Here is a 25,393-nt window from a genome sequence, read left to right on the forward strand (position 1 = left end):
TTTAATAATTGGTTAACGTAAAATATGGCTTTAATTAGGCAATTATCTCATTTTAGTCAAAAGATGTTTACAGTAGTGAATGTATTTAGAACCAGGTTTTAGACCTCTGTGTCTTTGTACTATTACTTGTACTTTATAAAGACAAAACTGCGCTCTAAATGCTAAAAGAAGTTTTTAATCAATGATTTTCAAACTACAACAAAAATATCACTCAAAGCAAGACCTAAATCTCTTTAACAAGACAGTACCAGGTCTAAACTTAAACTGAAAATTGTTAACTTTGGTTGAAGCAGATCTAAAACAGAACCAAACTGACCCAAGCAGTTCTACATAGGAACTAGCCCGATAGAGGACTAGTGAAACCGCCTAACCCTTTTTATTATACAAAAACTAAACCTGCGGGGGACTCGAGTACCATTGCAGCATACTCCGTACCATCAGCAGAACCCAAACCACACTATTCTCAACACTGTTATGTCATCAGAAGTAATAGATACTTTTTTCTCACAAAGATAATGTCTAAAAATACAGAACAAGATACTACAACCATGATGATGTTTCCCTTCAATTTAGTGTTTTACATCTTGGTTCTTCTCATGTTTCATCCTGCTTTATGTCCAACTCCTTCTCCATTTCTTCTTTTAGGCTATCTTCCCAATGGTATTCATGCGTTAGAAGCTATGTTAGCCGCAGCCAGCATTGGGGCCATTTGGAGCTCCACATCGGTCGACTTTGGTGTCAATGTAAGTTTGTTTCAATGCAACACAAATCTGTGTGATGATACTCACGTTTTATTGAACATATTAGCAAAAATGATTTATCTTTTGGTAATAATCACTTTGATTATAAGCATGACAGGCACGTGAGCAGAGAAATAAATATATTTTTGTGTGAGTGTACAAGTTTTTTCTAAGAATGACATTCAACTCAATGGTTGAATTTTGCCTTTTGTTAGGGGCTTTTGGAGCGCTTCTGTTTCTTGAGTGCTAGTGCCCTCTTGTGGCAAACATAAATGCTGCAAAAATAACTCGACATAAACAAAGCATGGAGAACTTCAAGAGGCAATTAGCAACGAATGTGTATTTGCTTCATCAAATGCATGCTTTCATAAAACAAGCTTTCTGAAAAATATTTTGTGTGAATTAACTTAAAGATATTAATCCAAACCCTGAAACAATTTTTCAAATATTGTTAGCCACATAGCATAATTTAAAACAATTTTTTCCACTGTTTTTGGAAAACATGAAAAAAAAGAAGACATTTTTAGGCAACACATTAGAGTTCTCTTATTGCCATTGTAACAATACAAAAATTACTCATGCAATTATGCTATGTGGCTAACGATATATTTTCTATTCATATTTCTCTTGCATATCCTATTTTCCAGGGTGTCCTCGATAGGTTTTCACAAATCCAACCCAAACTAATCTTCTCTGTTGCGGCTGTGGTTTATAATGGAAAAACACACGACCACATGGAAAAGCTGACCAGTGTTGTTAAAGGTGTGTAACGGTATTTAATAACATGCATGTTGTGTCTTTGCCTTACAGTATTTGTTTATATCCAACAACTCTTCTTTCTTTGGTCTTTCTGTAGGCTTACCTGACCTGAAAAAAGTTGTAGTAATTCCCTATGCTCGCTCGAAGCAGGAAACAGACCTTTCTAAGATTCCCAACAGGTACGATGATTTTTCAAAGAATGAGACGGCATGTGGTACATCTTTACTTTGTCTACAGTGTATTTATAGAAGACTTCTTGGCAACTGGACGCGGCGATGCTGGCCAATTTCCACAGCTAGAGTTTGAGCAGCTTCCCTTCAGTCACCCACTCTTTATTATGTACTCTTCTGGCACTACGGGAGCCCCTAAATGCATGGTCCACTCTGCCGGGGTAAGATACTATGACAATAACAGAGATTTTAAAGATCGCAAAAATCTACTGAATGATTATCATAATTAATCATCAATAATAGTCAATACCAATAGTCATTGGTAATTAGGCTAGTAGACACTATGGTTTTTATTTTATTGTGATTTGTTACATGTGACAAAAACAAACCACATTAATATCTTAAGATGAAAAAAATTGAAATTAGAAATCCAAATGTTTCCATCTATGCCTGCCCTTTAAATGGTATCAATTCATCATTCATTTTATCTTAAAACATCATTGATATGATCCAAAAAATGATTTATTGCTATAACAAGTTTTCTTTAACAACAGTACATTTTAGTAAATTTGTCAGATTCTCAGACTTGTCAGATGTGATAAGCTGCTTTTCCTCTGTTGTACTGAGAAAGGTTGGTCTACATAACATCATCACATACAAACACATAACTTGATATAAATATTATTAACTGGCTGCAAACACTAAATAAGCAGGCAAGTGTTTTATATTGATTTATCATTCATTTGTTTGATTTTATTTTTTTTTGGCCACAAGATGGCAGCATATCTACACCAGTTATGAATTAAACGCACTCGAAGTGGCCACTTTTCCAAGGTTAAAACACTCAGCTGTCAGAGCAACTTACCTGGCAAAATAGACTATCAACACTCTGCATCATTAACATGTTTTACTGATGCGCTGTTTGCTCTTTGTCACGTATTCTATACTTTTCTTACTAACTTCTATCACATCGAGTCCTTTCAACCACCTTCTTCATGTTTCTTATTATGGTCTACAGTATATTGGTGTTTTTGTGGTCCATCCTCTCCCCTTGAAGCCTGCAATAATTTGCAGGGTAATGTTTTGTGAAAACATTTCATCGTGAGACACTGGCAGTCTTTTTGGCTCTCCCAATTAGCCCTGGCACTGTTGTGCTCTCTGCTTTGTTACGGCTCTGTTAACATGCTGTCAACAGCAAGAAGGCATGCACCAAAGCGAAGGCTATGGCAGTTTGTTCAGCCAAATACTACATTCACACTGTATTTAACAGGCACACCCCTGCACACTGACTCCATACGCACCCAACACAGTCCACAGCTACTGCCAGTGAAGCATTCGTCCTGTTGTGATCAGTGGGTGATTGGGGATTCAATTTAACACAAAATAGTATTTTGTGTGGGTCTTTGTGTGTTTTTTTTAGCCTAAAAGATTTTACGGTTGAGGAACTTGATTATTGAACTTTCTTTGTTCCAAGCTGAAAATGTTGATAAAATTCCAAATGTTAATGTCTTGCCATGTTTCAAGGTTGTTGTTTTTTTTTCCTCAATAAAAAATCAAAGAAGCTTCACTCTTCAACTATAAACTATATTGATCATTGGTGAATCATTGTTTATGGAAAATAATACGTTTGTTTCTTGCCATTTTAGGGTACTCTCATTCAGCATTTGAAAGAACATGTTCTCCATGGCAATTTGACCTCGAGTGACGTCATCATCTACTACACCACGGTGGGTCCTGAAGTCTCTTGTAAAAAACATCCCAACATTTGTATCTATCTATTTGATGTTGTATGTCTTGTTGCAGCGACATTAGTTTGACTTTGTGGCATCCAGCTCTCAGTGGGGGGCAAAGGGTGCAGGAGGCTTTAATCACGAATCTGTGTTCATCAACAATAGGCACACTCAGCTCTTCTAATGAGCGCTATTGTGTGCCAAAGGTCATTGTCGTGTATATTTTCTAATGGTTCCTCAAAGAATACAGAATCCTTGATGAGAGACTCTTTTTTGATTGAATATTAGAATTTGTGTGGATTTCAAAGTGGCTTTTATTAAAATTGCCAACGCGCTAACCCTGCTAACCAACTTTCAACTTGATACCCATTTAGCGGTCTATTTGTCTATGTTAATGTGAAGGGAGTGTTTTCACAAGATAAACTGAGTGCTGTGTGCCTGTATCCAGACCGGCTGGATGATGTGGAACTGGCTGGTGTCTGCCCTGGCAGTGGGAGCCTCAGTGGTTTTATATGACGGTTCACCTCTCGTGCCCACCCCCAATGTACTGTGGAACTTGACTGACCAGCTGGGGTGAGAACACATTCTTCACACACACACACACACACAAAAAAAAGCTTTCATTTTGATCGGCAATCAGTTGAAATCAATCGTTTAAGAGCAAAGACGTACTAGATTCTGAGCACAAGAAGCATCAGTTGTTGATAAAGTTATAGAATAGCATAAGCCTACACAATTTACTGGAGAAATAATTTTAAAAATGAATAGGAAAAAATGTAATGGAAAGGATGCGATTCCATTATGTAAGCTATTATGTGACACGTAACCTCCGAGTGCAATCTCCGGAGTCCGCGGTTCCTCCTCTCTCGATATTTACACAATAGCGAATGTTGTCTTGCACAAATCAACAATAGTTCAAGGACACATCACAGACAATGAGATATTGATGGCCATGTGTTAAAGGGGGCGTATTATGCTTTTTTCAATCACATAGCACCAGTCTATAGCACACTACAATGATGACGAAACCTTCTGTTGGTCTGTAAATGCAGTAAATTAGAATAACTGCCTTCTTGAAATAGGCCTCTGTCTCTTTAAGAACCTCTGACCCTTTCCGACACGCCCCCTCCACACACTGTCTGTGGCATCAGTGGGGAGGGGGTTCTGCTGAGGAGCAGTGGTTGGTTACTCGGCTGGTGACGAAAGCTCGGAGGCGTCTCCAGGAGGTGGGGGCGTTCCTAGGAGGACTCAGGCAAACGTATCCCTAAAATGGCCGCCATCAGAGTTTTTACAGATTACTCAAAAATATGTGAATGTGCCAAGGCAACACTTCAGGCATGTTTTTAATGAGTGAATGACATAATAACATGATGTAAAGCTTGAAAAAGTCGATTTTGCATAATACCCCCCCCTTTAAAAACATTACGTTGGATGTAAACACTCACTGAGGTACGAGTTTTTTATCTCTAAAAAACAAAAGTAAACACAGTTCAATTGTTTTTGAGCTGGCTCGTTCAAAATCTTGGTGCTTTTTTAATTCAGTAACTCACTGCCTGCCTTGTAATCTTGAGCTATTTAGTTATTATGTATTATTTATTATATTATTTGGACACCACTATTAACTCATAGGGAAATAGCGTGAATTAATACATAAGTCACGTGATGCTCGCGACTCGTGCTCATATTCACCTCATTCCGTCCCGCCCACATTTTCTTCTTTTTGCCAAAGTCCGTTCCATCAAGCGGAGAACAAGGGTAAATGTTTAATAGATTGATTTGTGTAAAATTTCCAATGTTCTTTTGCACCAACAAGTCAACATTCCACCATTTCTCTGTGCGGCCTGAAAATGGCTTTGTGTCCATGTAGAACTGATTTTCTCTTGACTTCTCCTGTCCCCTGTAAACTAATACGAGTGAAGGGGCGGGCACAAGGGCCAGCACCCACGCAAACTTCCGGAATAAGGTGACTAGCTCATTGAAATAAACTTCCAGACTGAAGATAAAGTCAGTAAAGTTTGCAATAACATTGATATGAGATATTCCACTATCAGTTATCAAAAGAAACTCTTGCGGCTGTAGAGCTGCGTGAGGAAACAGCTCAGAGTGTTATTGACGACCGCAAAAGAGCTGCTTCGACATCAGTGACAAAGTGCTGTGATGTCGAACTCCGCTGAACAGGCGCTTTCCACCGAGCTGGGTCAGCTGTCTTCAAGTCTATTGTTACTACAATTGATGGTAATGCCGTACATTTGGACCCACTTAAAAAAAGGTCAAAACGCCATGGTAAAGAAACGTTTTTTTGTTTCAATATCAATTTTGTTTTTAATTACTGTTGGATGCATAATAAACCAAACCTATTGACTACACCGCTCTGAACTGAAATGAAATACTGTGTTTTGGATTCAGTATTTCATTTCTATTGACACTTGTACATAAGGATGGAGAATATTTTCACTTATCTAATGTAGCAATCTTGAATACTGTTGTACATACTTTAGTTGAGTCCAAGTTCTGTCTTTCACTCATTTACTTTACATACAGTAAAACTTGAAAGTACGTGAGAGAAACATACTGTGGTCAGCAGAAGTCAGACTCTTCAAGGCAGTGATACTACAGGCACATCTTCAGTGTTGGCATATTGCCCTTAGCAAGAAATGGAATTGGTCACAGTGAGAAAAAAATCTGACATAGATGGGAAGAAATGCCAAATCTATGTAGAGCAAAAGTGTCAGGAAGAGTAATTTGAGTGCTGAGGCTCAGGACAGGGGCAGTTTGCACAGAGACTCCAACTAATGAGCTGCTTTAGAATCCGTTTGGCTTTTCCAACCAATTTACATTCATCATTTTGGAGCATGACCACAAATGATGATTGGTTGCCTGGTAACCGATCTTGTAAAGTCGAAGTCATTTCCCTGCGTTGTGTACCAACTTGAAGTGACACACCAGGATCTGAAAATGTAAATAGGCGTTCAGAACTACCAGTACGGCAATACGTTTTCAGAGGGAGTACATTTTGGAACCAATTAACTGCTGATGTAGCCCTTTACACATACTTCCCACAATCCAATGCTTTGTGGAAAACCCTGTGGGAAGGGCTGACATGAAACTTCCTCTGCTCTCATCTTGTGAACGGAGCCTGGACATTTTAATTGGGGCTAAATCTGCCAAGGCCTCCCGGAGACTTGAACTCACTTTTGAGAGTTGAGTGTTGGATTTTGTGCGGTCCAGGTTTGCCGTCGATTGTTGCATTACTTGAGCGGATGACATTTACAGTTTTAAAGGATTAGGAGGTCAGCGACACTATTACAACATGACATTTTCGATGATGGAATGGTAATTTACTGAAAACGTTTGCCAAATGTATAATTGCAGCAATTGTTGCATTAAAAAGCAGAGAGAGTAGGAGATGGAAAAGATCATTGGTGTTTTTTTTCTTAGGTTCAGTGATTTTAGGAGTACTTTGTTAAAATGAGCAGCACACGGTACAGGAAGTCAAATGTCTGTTAACTCCTTTATGTGCTTTTTCAACAATGTTCACTACAAAACCTTTCTGTTACGCTGCCACTTTAAAAGTTTTTCATTAGCATTACCTTTTGAGAGAAGACTGAAATATGAACTGCAAAAATGTATAGAAGACTCATGAGAAGAAGAATCATTTGTTTTGTAGAGATCCAAATTACAGGCATTGAGTTTCATGCATAATTCCATATGAAATGTATTTTGTTGCCTGTTGGAAAGGATATTGTACCGCCCCAATGACTGCGGTTTTTGCCATTTCCGATTCCGACTATTAGGGCTGCAACTAATTATTTTGGTAATCAATTAATCTACCAATTATTTTTACGATTAATCGATTAATCGCTTGGCTATGAAAGGTTTATGAAAATGTTATTTTTTCAAACCACTAAAAGCTAAAGTGACACCACTGGAGCTTGTTTTGATGGAGTAAACAAAGTGATTGTTTGTAAGTAGCTCTTAGAGTTAAAGCAGTACAAAGTAACTCTGGCCCCTAGAGGCCATAAGCGCAACTGCAGGTGTCGTTGCAAGTTGCGAGTTTTTAACTTATTAATTGATTAATTTGTGAGAGTAAATACTACGCAGACAGAAATGGCGAAGGGAGAGGGGATATTGTACATCCAATTACACAATGGAAATTCTTTTTTTCACTCAATCTTGGCTGTAAATACTGTTTAAAGTGAAGCTAGCCCACAGTTAGCTTTTCCCGTTAGCCTGTTAGCTTCTTCTTTGTGATTCTATTAGTGTGTATTGCGCCTCCGACCAGGTGCAGGGAAAGTTGCAATTGTAGTTTTCTGGCCAGAGACACCAGGAGGAGATGAAATCTCATTAACACTTGTATTACTCCCAGAGGGACTACGAAAAGGATTTATTCACCTTATTCCGGAGGTTCGCGTGGGCTCCGCCATGAACTGTGCCCGCCCCTTTTCTCCTATCTGTTAACATGGGACTGGAGAAGTCCAGATAAAATCAGTCACTACACGAAAATGAAGCCGTTTTTTCGGCCGCGCAGAGAAACGTTGCAGTGTTGACATGTTGGTGCAAATGAACATTGGACATTTTACACGAATCAGTCGACTAAACATCAGATTTGAGCGGAGAATATTTTCCCTCGTTCTCTGTATAAATGAAGCACATTGAGTTGCCTTGTGTACGAAATGCGCGGTATAAATAAAGTTGCCTTGCCTTGAACGGGTTTCACGCTCGACCGGAAGTGTCTGTACAACGGAAGTGCCGAGACAATGCAAAAGTGGGTGGGGCGGAATAAGGTGAATTAAGGTAAAGTTAGTATTGCTTTAATTCTGATTTCTGATTGGATGAGACACAGACAGATATTAATGAAACTGCTCTTCCATCTAAGCTACTGTCACCCCGATACAAGTGATTACGAAGCATGCTCACTTCAACAGTGCAATAGTTAAGACATCATACTCTGCTTTTTTTAAGCATCGACTTTTGCTGTACTTGTGTAGGAGTTCACTACTGTATTGTCGTAGAAGTTTCTTTTCCTCAAGTTTTGCCAAACATAAGATTTGGTCCCAAGAAAAGAAGCAGGGCCAGTGCCAAAAGCGGATGATTTTGCCAACTCACAAACTGCATGCCGTTCATGTTGTGAGAATTAAAACCGACAGTTATTTTTATGTTCTAAAGGCGAGCTGATTCTCTACGGGTTGTTGCTGCTATTTGGGCTCAGTGATACCTAGAGCACAAGAGTGTCTATTTTTTTTATCACCAGATCGGAGTGCAGGAGGTCAGTAAACATTTGGCGACAAGTGCCTTTTCAATTGCTGCATCACGACACGCACAAAGCAGCGCTAATGCAATAACTGCTCAGTCCTCGAGCTCGATTGGCTTCAAGTATCTCTTATTGACTCGACAGCTTTCCGTAATGTGCCACACTTGTACTGTACGGGCCGCAAACACAGGCACACACAATGTCGGGCGGCCTCCATCCTAAACAGCCTATTAGTCCCACACACCTGGCCACCTGCCTCCAATCAGCACTGAGCCAGCGTTTCCATGGCAGCGAGTGGCCAACAAATCCGCACTTGGACGGGGGGTCTCACATGATTGATGGGCTCATAAATAGCGTTCAAGATGACAGGGACGCCATTTGAGGTTGCGCGAGTGGCTTTTTGGATGTCGGCACATATACATTCACTTCTTTCTCTCATGTGTCTTTTTGTGTGGCGAGATCATCAACAAAGAAAAGTTAAAAAAAAAAAGATTTGTAGATGTAAAATTACACATGATAGAATAGGTTGTGTTCACGTGACATCACAACAGTCTAAAGAGCCTATAGTTTAAAATTGAGGTGGAGGGCAACTGAAAATTCCATGGTGGTAACTATGGTAACAATGGCGACTGGCAAGCAGCGAATTTCTATGTCTTAGTTTTTGGTTAATATCTCAGTCATTACTGGGAGAATCCACATGAAACAAAAAGTGCCTCAAAGTTCAATGTCTTCTCTGTCAGGACTTATGAACTAGTGTCTGAAAGGCATTTCAAAAGTTTGCTGAATCCAATCACTACCAAATACTGGAAAAACATTTGTCAATTTTCGTTTTGGAGGTTTCTTACAAAAACTGTATTTCTCCCATAGAGTTGTATTCGCATCTGCTCTCCACCTGACATTATCACATTCTAAAATGTGAACACAACCTATTGTAGTAGATTGTCATGCTCTATTTTTATTTCCTAGTATTTCAGCTTTTTTTCCCCCACTGTTTTTTTTGTTTGTTTCCCTTTGTCAAGTGCATTTTTCTATTTTCTCCTGAACATTTTACAGCGCTAATGTTTACAGAAACCACCTGCGTATTGACCTTGTATTATGGAAAGCTGTGGCTCAAGCTTGAAATTACACCCTGTCCTTTTCATAACATGTAGTGTTTTGTAAACCAGGCTTACAGAACTGCACTTTTGCTTGTTCCAATAGGAATGGTATAGAGTTGTATGTTCTTTTTGACCTCATAGCACCTCCGCCTCCGTGCCCGACCTCCTCCCACCTATACACCGCCCGGTCACTTGTTGGTTGTCACTCAACCAGTTTCCTCTTTCACATTTGATTGATAGACGTGGCTTCTATAGTGATACGCTGCTGTGGGGGATTGATTGATGTCAGAATAGGCAGGAAGAAACAGCTTCAGACTCACTCATTCACAGAGGAAAAGCTTGTAATGCTCTTTTGTATTCAGATTAAAAGTGGAACCGTGACATGTTGACACTTTTTGCTGCCCGAGTGTCAGCTGCCAGGCCAGGCTTGCATTCTCCCAAAAAAATAAAAGACATGCTTCAAAGTTAGCCTCCAGCAATACACGTAGGCTTGTGTTGTTTATTTTTTACAGATCACATGACAAAAACTGTACACCACTATATGATTGTGGCTGATGCATGCGGTAAACAAATGTCAAACATGTACTGTGGTGACTTTCTCACTCTATACCGTCAGCAACCGGGGCAACCGGAGTTAGTACAAGCACATAGTGACATCCTGAAGCATAAGAATATCTTTATGAAAAGTATCTAATGAATCATCAGTAGTATCTAATGAATCATCAGTAGTGATTAGCTTCCAGATCTAACATAATGGACCATAAATTGTCCCTTGGCAAGTGAAAAATCGTGTCTTTGTTTCCTCTAAAGGTTTGTTGGCAATTTTGTTACGGACATTGCCCATTATAAACTAGTGGGAAAGCTGTCAGCATGATGCAAGATGTAAGTATGGCGCTGACTGTGCCGACTGCCCTGTGTTACCATGGGTTACACATAGATATTGCTGTGTGTTAGCAGTAATTTTGAGGTCAAGGTCAGGTCTTCTTATGAAGTTCACTTACAAAACAGTCATCACGGCCCCCAAATTGCTGTTTTCAGTTACATCACATGAAGGAATATCATCATAGCAATCATAGCAATTAACGTTTAACCTCTTAGCACCCACCTGAACAGAGCACATTTTCTCCAGTTTGGCTTTACCCAAATCTAAAAGCTTCTTGACAAAAGTGTCAAAATAGCAACAAAAATGAGACAAAAACAGGGATGAAAATGCAGCAGAAGAGTGACAAAAACGTGTGCAAAAAAGTGACCAAAACATGACAAAAATGAGGATCAGAAAAGTGACAAAAATGTGACAGAAATGTGAAGAAAAAGTGATGAAAAAATTGCAAAAATATGACAAAAGCTCAACCAAAAAGAGCAGCAGAAACAGAAAAGGGACAAAAATGTGTGACGAAAATGCTACAAAAAAGCCTCAAAACAGCAACAGAAAAGTCGCTAAAAGCAATAAAAATGTGGGGAAAAATGTGACACGCCGTATAGATTTGGGTAAATCTGAATCAGTTGGTTAAGGCGGGGGTTAAAAGGTTAAAGGCACTGTACGGAGTTTAAAAATGTTAAAATTATGTATTTTCCTCCCCCTACAGGTTCCAGCCATGTCCTAATGTGTAGAATGAGCCCCGACCTATTAACCACAACTGCCTCTAGTATCCTGCATTGTCACTCAAAAAGTTGTTACTTCGGGTCTGAAGTGCCGTCATACACAAGCTTAATATAGAAGGTGCAGTTACGCATAAGACCTGAGGTGGCAGTAGTGAGTATAAAAATGACTAACTTGCATCTAGCCCCTTTAAGTAAATGGCCAATTCTTCATCATAAAGTGTGACTTAGTGTTATATACACCTCTACTTTTGGGCACGTAAATCAACTAATCTGAACAATCACAGCACTTCTAAACTAGTTCATTTTGATGAGATTGTAGCAGTGCTGTGAACTCCCCTCCACTTACATCATCACATCATGACTTTTTTTTTGAGTGGAAGTCATTTGTCAGGTCATTTCCTTCAAGACTGAACCTAATCCTGTTCGTTTCAACCGCTTTCACTTGGCCCTTGAGAAGATTTCGGTGGCTTGTGCGGCTTCTTGAAACTGGCTCTCCCCACAGGGACGGCCGATATTCAGGGGGACAGTTTGGTGACGCATAAAAATGTTGAAATTATGCCTCGTCATGCATAGGTAGAAGGCCGCAAATGAACCAGCGTGAACTCTTGCGTGGTGCGTGCGGCGGTTTGTCAGTTTGTCGTTTACCAAGTCTCTATCTCTCTCAACTTTGATTCATCTAATGCAGAGACCATTTGCTGGTGCAGATCACTTCACCGCACAGCCTCCTTCAATAATGTTAAAGATAGCCCGATTGCATTGCTCTGCCAGACTTCTGTTATTGCCAGATAAGTTTGACAATAACGGGACATGCAGTGTGGCTTCTCAAATCATTTTTCAAAGCCACTTTTTAATCAGTGGCTTATATCTGTAATAAGTGTGCCGCTGACATCCTTGACAAGACCTTGGGAGGAGATTGTATTCAGCAGCATGTTAAATAAAATGCTTTTGACTGGCTAATCTGATCTTAACACATCGCTGCAAGTGATATTAAAGAAAGCATAAAATTAGGATAAAAAAAAAAAAAGCATTGCGGCACCGTTTTCAATTTATGGATGGGATTGTGAACCGCCAACATGCTTTGTGCTTTTTCATTGATGATAGCAACAAATGTAGTCGTAACATAAACAACACACCACTGAAATTATACAGCATTTTTCATTTTAGTCGAACAATAGGGTCATTGCTGGAGGCCAAGACTCCCCTGTAAAAGGAATTGTGAAATGTGCAGCTTGGGAAACCTTTTCAGGAATCAATCCAACCTCGAACCTTCCTGCTGTGAGGCTAACTCCGGCCCCAGCAGAATGTTATAAGCCAATCAGAGCCATGAGAACAATCGTGGAGTGAGCACTCCGCCCTGCCCTGACTCCTGAACCTTCTAACAGTTTTACATTAAATTATGCAGTGAGAAATAGAAACTCCGAGCCGAGGTTATTCTCTGCAACACTTCCCTTTTTAAATGTAATAATAAAATGGCATGTCGGTCCAGCCACCTATCTGTTTGACACTTTGAGCAAGATGTCTTGACAATTAAAAAACAGACTGCCATAAAAACGAAGCCTGCATAATAAAGCCACCACAGAGGATGACTCATTGTGTTTGTTAATTTGCTTCTGTTGTTTGTGTCATGCTGTCATATCCAAAATGGAGGAGGGGGGGGTTCACCGCTTTCTCTTTATTGACAACATGAAGGCTATTGTTGAAATTCCCCACATGTTTCTTTGCAAGCTGGTAAATGTATAAGTCTAAATAAAGGTACTCTTTTTTTCTTTTTTTTTCATTTCAGCATCACTATTTTTGGGACCGGAGCTAAGTGGCTATCAGTGCTTCAGGAGAGGAACTTGAAACCGAGTAAGTCGTTATACTGTATGTGCATGAAGAGATACGGATGGGCACACCTAGATAACAAGCAGCTTCATGAAAATGCCTGCTCGAAAATGAAACATAAAAATGAGAAAAAATGATGGACAGCGTAATGACTATAATGGGCATGTAGTTTGACTCTGTTCGTCCTTTAGACAATTTGCAGCATGAATCAACAGTTTGGCCCATGCCCTGGTGTTTGACAGAGAATCGGCCAGATAAGGATAATTCACACCAGTCGTGGATGGGAGCAGCTAATTGCTTTTAGTGTCAGAGCTCTCCGGAGACTCTGGCTGCTCTCCGCGTATAATCAGAGCCGCGTTGTCACTTATTAGCCCTCCAGCTAACCTTCATGTGTGTTATGTTGATGCTGTTACATTCTGTTTCATTACACAAACGAAGGATGAAAAGCTTTTGGGCCGGTGTTGCTAAAAACGCTTTTCAAATTAGAAGCACACATTTTAGATACTGTAATTACTGACGGCAATTACACCCATCTTTAATAATGGGATTTTTTTGGGGCTGTATTTATCTACATAAAAGTGTAGCTCTCATTATTATTTCAAAGGTGGATATTGTGCAAAGTTCACTTTTTAGACCTTTTTACCCGCTCTCATCGAAAACATACCTGGAGCTGTGTTTCAAGCCGCTATCTTGCACATCTTTCAGTAATCTTTGTGGCTGCTCTTAGCAGCACGGCAACAGCTCCTAAAAAGCTCCTAAAAAGCTCCTCCTGAGGTCTTGCATATCCAGGAAATGCATTCCTCGCTTCTCGATCTCTTGCTAAACTTAATCCTTTCATCGCAAAGTGAAAACACTCACCACAACTTCATTACTGCCACACTGACTTTTTACTCTTTATTGAAACAGCTGCCCAGCGAAGGTGAGCAAAAGGGGTGGGAGGGGCTTATTTGGAGATGGAGGATCGAGCGAAGTTAAACTACTGGATATTTAGGTTTTAGCTGTTTTAGATCAATATGGCGTGTGAAGATGTATTTGAGATTATCACCAAGTACCTGCAAAAAGCAATGAGATTTTTGTTTTTTGCTCATAAACAAGGTGTTCATGTCAACATCATTTTTACTGAGCCACAGATCTGGCATTGTGTCAGCCCTTTTGGATGTCGGGTAAAGAGACTGTGTGTGGTATGCCTCCAGTGAGCAGGGGGAGGGCAGGGGAGCTTCATCTCAGGCAGCCCCAGTGGAGAGGCCCTTTCCCTGGGCTGACATTTGGACTTGGCACCCTGTGGTATTCTGGGGATTACGGTCTGGGACTGTGCAATTTATCAAATTTAGCAGAAATTGTAAATTCAACTATAGTCAGTCAAAGTTATCGTCATGGGGCTGGTTATAGCCAATCAGGTGGCAGTAACAGCTGCTTGAGTGAAATGCAATCTTTTTATATGATATTGTGAAATGCAGTCTTTTTATATGATATTGAAGTGGAATTTAATCAGCTAATGTAAAAGCTATATTTATTAGTTCTTAATGGGAAAAGAAAATGTATTCGAAATGAAAATCAAAATTAATCAATATTGTCTGATTTACAGTGCCTCTCGTGAGTATTCATACACCTTGAACTTTTGCACATTTTGTCATGTTTACAACCCTAAACATGAAGATTTTATTTTGATTTTTTTACTGAACGTTCACACACAAGTAACCGACAACTGTGAAGTGAAAGCAAAATGATACATGATTCTGTTAATTTTCAAAAAATAGAAAAGTGAAAAGTGGGGCTTGCATAAGTATTCATACAGCATTTTCTGAGTGCATTAAGTTGCCTTTAAAACATTTCTAATGACTCCAAAATGTTCACACCTTGGCCTAACGGTTAAATAGAGGCCACCTGTGTGTAATCTACTCTCAGTATAATTTCAGCTGTTCTTTTAGGCCCTCAGAGCTGTGGTCGGAGTGTATTGGTCACTGAACAGCATAATGAAGGTCAAGGAGCTCACCAGAGAGGTCAGGGATAAAGTTGTGGAGAAGTTTAAAGCAGCCTTAAGTTATACAAAGATTTCCCAAGATTTGAACCTCTCCCGGAGCACTGTTCAATCCATTGTTTGGAAATGGAAAGAGTATAGCACCACTGCCAACTTACCAAGGCGTGGTCCTCCACCTAAAATATCAGAGCGAACAAGGAGAACACTGGTCAGAAAGGCAACCAAGTGCCCCATGATAACTCTGGAGGAACTCCGAAGTGCTGCTGCTGAGCTGGGGGAAACTGTACATGGGACAACTATAAGTCGTATTCTTCACAAATCTGGCCTTCATGGACGAGTGGAAGAAGAAAGCCATTATTGAAAGGAGGCCATAAAAAATCCCGTTTGAAGTTTGCTAGAAGTCATATGGAGGACACAGCTCCATGTGGAAGAAGGAGCTTTGGTCAGATGAGACAAAAATTGAACTTTTTGGCCCAAATGCAAAACGTTATGTATGGAGCAAATCTGACACTGCTCATCGTCCTGAGTGCACCATCCCCAATGTCAAATATACGGGGGGAAGCATCATGATGTGGGGCTGCTTTTCCTCAGCGGGGACTGGGGAGACTGTAAGAATAGTTGGGAAGGTGGATGGAGCCAAATACAGAGACATTTTGGAGGAAAACCTGCTGGAGTCAGCAAGAGAACTGAGGCTGGGGCGGAGATTTACCTTCCAGCAGGACAATGACCCGGAGCACAAAGCTAAATCTTCAATGGAATGGTTCAATAAAAACATATTAATGTGTTAGAATGGCCCAGTCAAAGTCCTGACCTAAATCCTATTGAAAATCTGTGGAAAGGTCTGAAAACTTCTGTTCACAAACGCTCTCCTTCTAATGTGACAGAGCTGGAGTTGTTTTTTAAAGATGAATGGGCTAAAATGTCAGTCTCTACATGTGCTAATCTTGTAGAGTCAAACCCCAAAAGACTTTCTGCTGTTATTACAGCAAAAGGGGGTTCCACAAAGTATTCATGCATGCTGTATGAATACTTATGCAAGCCCCACTTTTCACTTTTCTATTTTTTGAAAAATAACAGAATCATGTATCATTTCGCTTTCACTTCACAGTTGTCTGTTACTTGTGTGTGAACGTTAAGTAAAAAAATCAAAATAAAATCTTTATGTTCAGGGTTGTAAACATGACAAAATGTGCAAAAGTTCAAGGTGTATGAATACTCACGAGAGGCACTGTATGTAATAATATATTATTGGTCAATTGCCCTGCTTTAGTTTTAGCTACCATGTCTGTAAAATTTAAAATGTCTATGATATTCATTCATCTTACACACGTATAACAAAAGGTAACTGTTGCTAACCCTATGCTGTTGTTCTTGCAGTGGAAACACACAGCCTCCAGTCTCTGCACACCATCCTGTCAACTGGTTCTCCTCTCAAGCCCCAGAGTTACGACTATGTCTATGAGTGCATCAAACGCAACGTGCTACTAGGCTCCATTTCCGGTATTTTATTCATTCTCTTGACCATTTGGAACAAAAGTGGCTTCAGTCTTTGTGTTGCAACATCACAGTTATATGACAGCTAATTTCAGCAACATTTGAAGAGACTGACTCATACAGAATACAAGTTAAAAAAAAGGAAGTGTATAGAAGAGTACATCACCACCTACAGCCACATACACATATTGTCCTTTTTGAGGCTATTGTTGTGTTGACAGGCCAATAGAAATCTGTTTGTCCCTCTCTGTGAGCAATGAAGCGTTAAGCATTTAGCAGCACGAGTGACTGATGTGTACCAGACAGATGCACATAAACAGTGGGCAGCCACATGTGTCTATTGACCACACAGCAGCACTGTGAATGACAGGCGTCATGTCATTAGCATTAAGACAGATGCATCTTTAGAAGAGGGTATACATAAATGTATGAAAGAGAAACTTGAAAGAGAACTGAAGAGGCCACTCTTATCTAGACATGGGCTTACTTTATATGCTATATATTCAGCTACTATTAGACTTGTGCTATGTTTGCATAGGTATTTTAATAAACTGAGCATAAAGGCCTGGGTTTGAATTGTCAACAACCCCTGTGCCATGACAGCGATTTAAAGACTCATGTCTGCTTGAAGAGTCAATTAGTCATTTCATTGCTGGGGAAACGATGCGGATGGTGGTCACCTTAATGGTCAGTGTGATTGGTTGAGACACAGGAGCCGTGGGTTCAAATTTGGTTGTGATCATAGGATGTCTTCTGCATGATTTGACTGTGTCAAAGCACAGGAGTATGCTATGACATACTACTGATTTCAGGTCATCAGCCAACATCCTATGCCATTTACATTTGGCAGTCAAGTTTTTAGCTGTCTTTATTACTTTAGCGGTCTAATCATAACAGTGATTGTACAATTTAAAGTGCAACTAAACGGGCGTGGCAGAGCCTTTCCCCACCCACAAACACAAGTCAAAAAGTGCTGAGAAAGGGGTGGTCTCGGAGGCTTTGGGGGAGACGAGGGGGGTGAGTGTGTGGGCGGGGTCTGCTCTGTTGACAGTCTCAGACCAAGCCCCTCGATTTGACAGGACTGACAGACTGCTGTCACCGCTGTCACGACAGTGCGCAAGGTTTATTTTTTCGTAGGAGAGTTGGTGCACTCTCATGGCTTGTGATTGCTTGATGTAGCAACTAGTGATGCGGGTCAGGGTTTTTTTCAACCCGCGGGTCCCGCATTTGGAGCAGGTTCTAACCCGACCCAGCCCGCCCCGCAATCATTAAATATTACGCGTTACAAATATGATCCGTATGAACAGTACCGGCGTGTCATCGCGCGCGCTCTCTCTCTCCCTCCGAAGAGCGCTGGGCAAGAGGGAGAGAGGAAGAGAGCAGAGGTCAGCCTAACGCGAAGTCACACAGTCGCACATACTGTGGAAAATAGGAGATATGAGCTCCACAAAAGCGTTCTCTGGATCACAAGCTGCAAAACGCTGCTTGTTTTATGAAAATCCGACGTATATTTACGCCAAAAACCTGCTGTAAAGACGACGGTGGAACCCGCAACCCGTTCGTCACTAGTAGCAACTATCCTACTAAAAAAAAAAAAAGATCTACTCGCTCGCTGTCAGTGACTGCGAACAGAGAGAGAGCATCGCACAGTAGCTTTTCTAAGGGATTTATGCCTCTACACCACCTCAGCCGAAGTGTGAGCATCGCAGGGGCGCCATCTACTGGTTTGACTGCGCGACGCGTGTCCTGGTTGCTGCGTGACGGAGGCGGAGGCGTGTGTGGGCGGGGCCACAGAGGCACAGAGGCAGAACTGATGACGTTTTGTGGACGCCGTGGACACACTCTCCTCCAACCACAAAATATCAAATGTAGTTGCTGCGTGAAACCAGTAGGGGGCGCGAACCATGCGGTTTTAGACACAAAAGTGAGATTTTGAACAAGTTTGCACCAAATGTCAACATATTGACTGGGACATGTAGCTAACTCTATTCAACAACCATTTAGACCGTTTATCAGCAAAAAAAAGTGGATTTGGTGTTTAGTTACTCTTTAAATATAATCTCACATAACATAACATAATATAATATAATATAATATAATATTGTATTATATAACAATAATACCATTCCTATCTATGTGTCTGCAAAGCAGCAGGTCTTATGCCTGTCAGGCTCCCTCTTGTCTCCAGGAGTAACAGTTCCAGGTCCTGGTTAGATGTTGGCTGGCCTGACCCCTGAGGTCGGCCTGACCCCTGAGGTCAGCCCACTGTCTGTGCATGTACTGGTGGTCCAGTGACATATGTGACATATGTGCCGAGTGCCGACCCTCAAACTGCGTGAATGCCCTTGTACAAAAATGCTTTTACAGCAAACCGGGAGTATACCGCCCCTTCTTCACAAGTAAACTGGCTCTTTGTTTTTCATATTTTTGTTTATGATTTCATTTTGTTCATACGCTCTTGTGTGTTAGTGCGTGCACATAATGCTGGCAGCAGGACTGGCTGGCCCCTGTTGCTCCTCTTTGGGTTTTTTAACACTTTCCCTGCTGGATCTCTGCCACCCTAATATACCTCCGTCTGACTCCCCATATGTCCAAACAGTCTCTGAACTCCCTACCAAAATAAATTAGAAACTACTATTATGTGTACACAGGTAAAAGGTAAAAACAAAACCATTGTACGTTACATGTTTTACTGTATTACATTTCATATATAGGGGGGGGGGGCACAAAGTACATGGTACACAGCATCTCAATTTTCATAGACTACGGCCTGATTTGTTTTCAGAGCCCTGGCAGACAGAGCCATTGAAGGAAAGGTGTAATTTCCGCTTCCTATATCAAGCACAAACAGATCTTTCAAGTGAGCGAGTTAAATAAAACGCACAGACACAGCGAAGATGATGTTGAAGGACGTGGAGAGCATGCCAAGATGGCATTTAGCTCAAGTCTAGTTTTGTGTGTGTGAGTTTATGTGGCCAACCATTAGAGTGTGATAATAGTATAATTGCTTGTCTTCGCAATATAACTTTGTGTGTTTAATCACAAGACAAACTTTTCTCTTCCTCCTGGGAGCCAATTAAAGCTCAACAAAGAACCTGGCAGAGAGAGAGAGAGAGAGAGAGAGAGAGAGAGATGGAAAGAAAGACTTGAGCAGAGAAAGGACGCTGCAGTGGAGAGAGAAGACGGGAGATGGATAGATGATGTCTGATATAGAGAGGGGAATACATAGAGGTAAAGTTATAACAATAGAAAGGTGTCAGAAATAGTTTGTTATTGAGAGCTGCAAAGACAAATGGATGGTGCTGCAAAAGGAAATAGGCTTTGTTCAGTTTAAGAAAGAAGTTTATATAGGCCAGCAGAGGTGGGGCAACTGTAGTGTGCACATTTTTGGCAGACGTTTGAGGAACAGAAAGGATAAAAAGGATAAATGTAACCTGGAAGGAAATCAGTATAAAATCCATTATAAACAGTACAATCTACAACCACTTAGGTCACATATACAGAGAAACCTGCATCACAACACAAAGCTGGACACTGCAGAGCTAACAAAAGTACAAATGTATTTTCCGTATTGTAATGATTGCATTTTATATAAATGTAAACAGATGTGATATTGTATTGAAGACACTCCACCCTCCCGTGTCTCCAGGTGGTACTGACATAGTGTCCTGCTTCATGGGTCAGAATCCCACAGTCCCAGTGTACCGCGGAGAGATCCAAACCAGGAACCTGGGAATGGCTGTGGAGGCCTGGGGATTTGATGGTGAGACATGCAAAACCAGAGAAAACACATGAATACACATGTGCTTGACAGGAATATCCTGTTTTTTTACTTGCCACAGCTAGCCGTAATTTGTTTCTGGTGGTTTGGTTCAGCGTTAAATTTGCCAAAGTGGCTTGTAAGCTGACAGCACCAAAAATGCACTACCTAAATATCTTGACCAAATTGAATAGATTGGTGGTGTTTTTGATCCAATCAGTTGCGAATGCTGCTCTAAACATGCGACCTCTGCCTGAACAATTCAAGCCCCATATTGATGTCAGTGCATGTTATTGGCACTTTTATATCAATCTAGCTATTGCCAGGTTAATTGGATAGTGAACAATAAGTAAATACAGGTACTTGAATCAGATTTGGACCCATTATTAACCCCTTGTTTTGACTTTGAACAGTAAGGGAAAGGCAGAACCACGCTGGTATTTATTAAGCAATAGTAACATATTCCTCGATTCTTTTGGCAGTTACAAATTCTCAAAATCTCTAACTGATTCTTCATTAACCAACCTCACAAAGGGCTATTTCTCTTCTTCCTGGAGTCTTCGAAGCGCTGTATGTTTTTCTCATTGATTGTAGTCCCCTATTCCCCTGCTCCGATCCCTCATCTTCCCCGCTGCAGGCTGAGCTGGCAGATCTCCACCACCTCAAAGCAAATCTATTGAGCAATAATTTAAAAGCAGTTTTGTCGGAAAAGGTCCGGATTATTTTAGTCACTATCTAAGCCTTTAATACCATCCTGGGGGAGATGGCCAAGGCCGTGTGAAGCCATGGTATTATTAGCTTCAATGCCAGAGTGCTTTAGCCTATGATGTGTACATTTATATATCTGTGCCTTTGTTCTAGGTGTAAACCTGTATGGTGTGACTGGTTTTCGTTGTGAATAATGTGTATGTTGTGGACACAGGTAAGGCTGTTTGGGGGGAGAGCGGTGAACTGGTCTGCCTAAAGCCCATCCCTTGCCAGCCAACACACTTTTGGAATGACGAGAATGGCTACAAATATCACAAGGCCTACTTTTCTACATTTCCAGGTTGGTAGTCGCTTAACCGATCCTTCCTCATTATAGGAAAAATCTCAACACACCGTATTGATTATATGGATGCTTATAACTCTCACAGGTGTATGGGCGCATGGAGACTACTGTAAGATCAATCCAAAGACCGGAGGCATTGTCATGTTAGGCAGAAGGTCAGCTATCAACAGTTGATGTTTTTTTAAAGAGGACATATCACGCAAAATTCCTCTTCAAAACATACCTGGAACTGTATTTTGCTTTATTCATACCGGTTTGATCTATCCTTTTTAATTTGGTAATTTCTTCTTGTACTGCTTAAAAGAACAGGCCACCGTTTTTCCATTCTGAGATAATGTTCTTACCTGAGCTTAGACAAGTTTATACGTACCTGTCTGGTCTTTGTGCGTGCCTGTGGAAGAGCTTGGTGGCCTCCAACTTCACCCTGTTTGGAGCTATAGGAATACACTGGGAGAGGCCAAATGCTAACAACATCTTTGGTCGTTTTGCGTGACTGAGCGCACACACAAAGACCAGACAGGTACGTATCAACTTGTCTAAGCTCAGGTAAGAACATATCTCAGTATGTAAAAACGGTGGCCTGTTCCTTTAAGTGCTTAGATTTGTACGTCCTGAATTTTCTTGCAACATAAATAGAGCACTGAATCCACATCATTGGACCCATTCTAAGCAGTTCTGTTGTCAGAGTGGATTTAATACGCCACCATCAATTTGTTAATATGACATAAACGCAACCATTACCATTGAGATGCAAACCAATACAGTGCTCTTTCCTTACACGATTATTATATGAAGTTTAAAAGGCCAGTGCTGACTAAGATGCTCAAAATCAAGTTTATAAGCGACAGTTATGCATGATATGTCCACTTTAATTGTGTAACGTTAATATAATATACAACCGTGATGATCATGATAAATAACCTATATTTTCTGTTAATGTTTGCCAGTGATGGGACATTAAACCCCAATGGAGTTCGTTTTGGCAGCTCAGAGATCTACAACATTGGTAACATTTTATTACAATTTTGTCAAGCAAGTATTTGTGTGATCCTGTATCCTCCAGGCTCACCTAAAATTAAAATGTTTTTGATTGTTGCACAGCACTAATTAAACCACTTCGTGCCCATTCACTTAACTGTGCCAATAGTGCTACAACTTGCTACTTGCATCCCAGCCTTAGTTTTGAAAGATGTCAGCGGGAATAACGATAAATCTAATGGTGTATATCTTTCTTGTCTCTGTTGTATCCAGTGGAAGCATTTGAGGATGTATCCGACAGCCTGTGTGTCCCTCAGTATAACGGCGATGGAGAAGAGAGGGTGATTCTGTTCTTAAAGATGGCACCAGGGAAACCCTTCAGCCCAGACTTGGTGTCAAAGGTTAGAGGAGCCATTAGGAAAGCTCTGTCTGCTCGCCACGTCCCCGCCCTCCTGCTGGAGACCAAAGACATTCCTGTAAGTACGAGAACAAGAATAACCCGAGCTCTAATGAAGTGTGTCAGCCTGTCACAACGGTGAGATAGAGTTGATGTGTGGGTTTTCCAAATCCAGTTTAAAATTATATTGGAGAAGTGAACTGTTGACTAGCTATATTAAGTTTTAGTAAGTTTTGTTAGAGAGTTTTGAAAAATGTTATTTGAAAGTATGTAACAGCATACCTCGTGTTTTTCAGCCGTCGCTGTCTTGATTACTTGTTTTGTTTGTTGTCGGCAGATGTTACACCTGCCCACTGTTCAAGGCTTTAGGTGCTTTGTAGTAACTTACTTTCCCTTGTGTGTTGTACAGTACACCATCAGCGGTAAGAAAGTGGAGGTGGCAGTAAAACAGGTGATCGCCGGCCGAGAGGTGTCTCAGAGAGGAGCTTTCTCCAACCCTGACTCACTTGACCTTTACAAGAACATTCCTGAACTGCAAAACTTTTAAACCTATGAATAAGGCCCATGGTTTTTAGATAACATTAACATTGCAATTAATTATGGATGTTTCACTAAAAGAAATGTTCACCTCCAGTGTGACTCGCATCAACTCCATGTGTCTTGGGAAATGATTTATAAGTTGTTCTCTGTCTTAATTGTCTGATTTGGATTTTTTTTTTTTCTTACTTGAAATCAAGTAAGCCGTAGAGTGTAGAGTATATTTTTCACACATTTAGTCCTTCATCAACAAAGTAATACATCATGGGAAATGCCATAAAATGCTATGAATATGCTAGGAATATCATCATAAGTTGAACAGTTACTGTGTGAATGAAGTTAATGACTGTGGCTTCTTGACTTCACTAAAGTTCAGGTCAATAATAATAATTTACTGCATATCAAAGATAATTTATCAAACCATTAACTGGACTGAGACTGCCGTTTGTGATTGAGCGATCAAACGGCTAAAGGCCCCCCAGGTACTCCACACGCGAATGGGGCAGTGGTACTTGAATCCGCTCCGATCAAAGGTTGCGGACAATAGAAGGAAATTTCCCATCATGCTTTTGCCTTGGCCTCTGTGTGTTTCTCAGCGTCATGGGAACTGTAGCTCCCAGACATGAAAGCCATGAACCGTGCAAATAACAGAAACGTGATTGTGGTGAACATCTCACTGTGTCTTGTATCGCCATATCTTTTTCTATGTGGTGTGTGCTGCTTTATCACTGTATGTGAAGCTGGGGTACTCATACTGTATATTTTTGAACTGTTAAAGGCACTACTGTTATATACCGGTGTATATATATATATATGTGTGTGCAAGTGCAGATAGTGACGCATTACATGTAAACCAAAGTCATGATGCTTTGTGATGTGGGCAATTCCAGTTTGGTTAAATTAACCACAGTAATGCTTACTGAAATGTTCTCTTTAACTCTTTAACAGATAAAGTGACACACTAACATTTATTTTTGTAATCCTCACTTCACTCACCATTTTCACGAGGTCGCTTTTGTAAACCATCTGTTTACTTTCATCACAATAAAATGGTAAGAGTCTAAAGGCTGAAATTAATTGACAGGGATATGCAACTGTATCTATTTGTTTGTACATTATGTTGGACTTTTTTCTTTTGTTTTGACAAATGTTCCATAGATTATGCTAACATGCTAAAAACAGTACTTTCCTTCTTAAATGACAAATATGTGTTTGTTAAATGCTGAGAAAGGGATCATAACTATACACTTGCACTTTAGTGTGTTACATGGTACTATAGAGACTTGTTGTGGCTACTAGATCTGAGTTGCTGATCTTACTAATAAATAATTTTATAATTTAACTGTTGTAGCTATTCATTTTTGCTTGAGCACTTTATTATCGACTATAGAGCGACTTAAATATTTATTTATTTGTGAATTGTACAACATAAATTTACAATTACAGTACAAAACCTTAAAGGAATAGGCCACCGTTTTTAAATACTGAGATATTCATACTTTAGCTTAGAGGAGTTGATGTGTTGCTGTCTGATCTTTACGTGTGCGCTCAGTCACGCAAACAGCACAGACGGCGTTAGCATATAGCCTCTCCTCTCCTCATCTATGGATCCAAACAGAAGTGAAGTTAGAAGTAGCCAAGCTCTTTCATGTTTTCCCTACACAAAATTAAACATGTCGATTTTCTAAGCGGATAAAAAGAACTATATTGCAAGGCATAGTAATATTACTGCCCCTTGCAATATAGTAGTATTGGCATAGTAATATTACTACTGCAATATAGTTCCCTATTTATCTGCTTAGAAAATCAACAGGTTTAATTTTGTGTAACTTTACCTTTAACAAAAATAACGCCAGAAAACAAAACAAAAAAAACGTCAGAACAGCAAGAAACAACAAGAAAGAAACTAAAAGACATACATCGCTCCATAAATATGTGGTTGGGGCGAGGCGGGGTCATACATGTTACATGGTCATAATGCTGAATACTTTCTTTAAATTGAGCCTCACTGTCATCCCCACCATG

The 25,393-nt window shown here is 40.3% G+C and overlaps 1 protein-coding gene across 1 annotated transcript in view; it reads left to right on the forward strand.

The window, feature by feature from the left end:
* The window catches only part of aacs (acetoacetyl-CoA synthetase), a 29,917-nt gene extending 6,402 nt beyond the window's left edge, over positions 1–23,515 (forward strand). The window contains exons 5-18 of the mRNA XM_079555130.1: positions 646–743; positions 1,388–1,502; positions 1,597–1,678; positions 1,737–1,890; positions 3,316–3,396; positions 3,848–3,972; positions 13,133–13,197; positions 16,529–16,651; positions 20,295–20,408; positions 21,328–21,453; positions 21,542–21,611; positions 22,404–22,462; positions 22,708–22,910; positions 23,241–23,515. Coding sequence (XP_079411256.1) covers positions 646–743; positions 1,388–1,502; positions 1,597–1,678; positions 1,737–1,890; positions 3,316–3,396; positions 3,848–3,972; positions 13,133–13,197; positions 16,529–16,651; positions 20,295–20,408; positions 21,328–21,453; positions 21,542–21,611; positions 22,404–22,462; positions 22,708–22,910; positions 23,241–23,378 — 1,553 coding nt within the window. The 3' untranslated portion in view covers positions 23,379–23,515. The remainder of the gene's footprint in view (positions 1–645; positions 744–1,387; positions 1,503–1,596; positions 1,679–1,736; positions 1,891–3,315; positions 3,397–3,847; positions 3,973–13,132; positions 13,198–16,528; positions 16,652–20,294; positions 20,409–21,327; positions 21,454–21,541; positions 21,612–22,403; positions 22,463–22,707; positions 22,911–23,240) is intronic.
* The last annotated feature ends 1,878 nt before the right edge of the window (positions 23,516–25,393 follow it).

This window comes from Gobius niger (assembly GCF_951799975.1).
Source record: "Gobius niger genome assembly, chromosome: 1".
Classification (NCBI taxonomy): domain Eukaryota; kingdom Metazoa; phylum Chordata; class Actinopteri; order Gobiiformes; family Gobiidae; genus Gobius; species Gobius niger.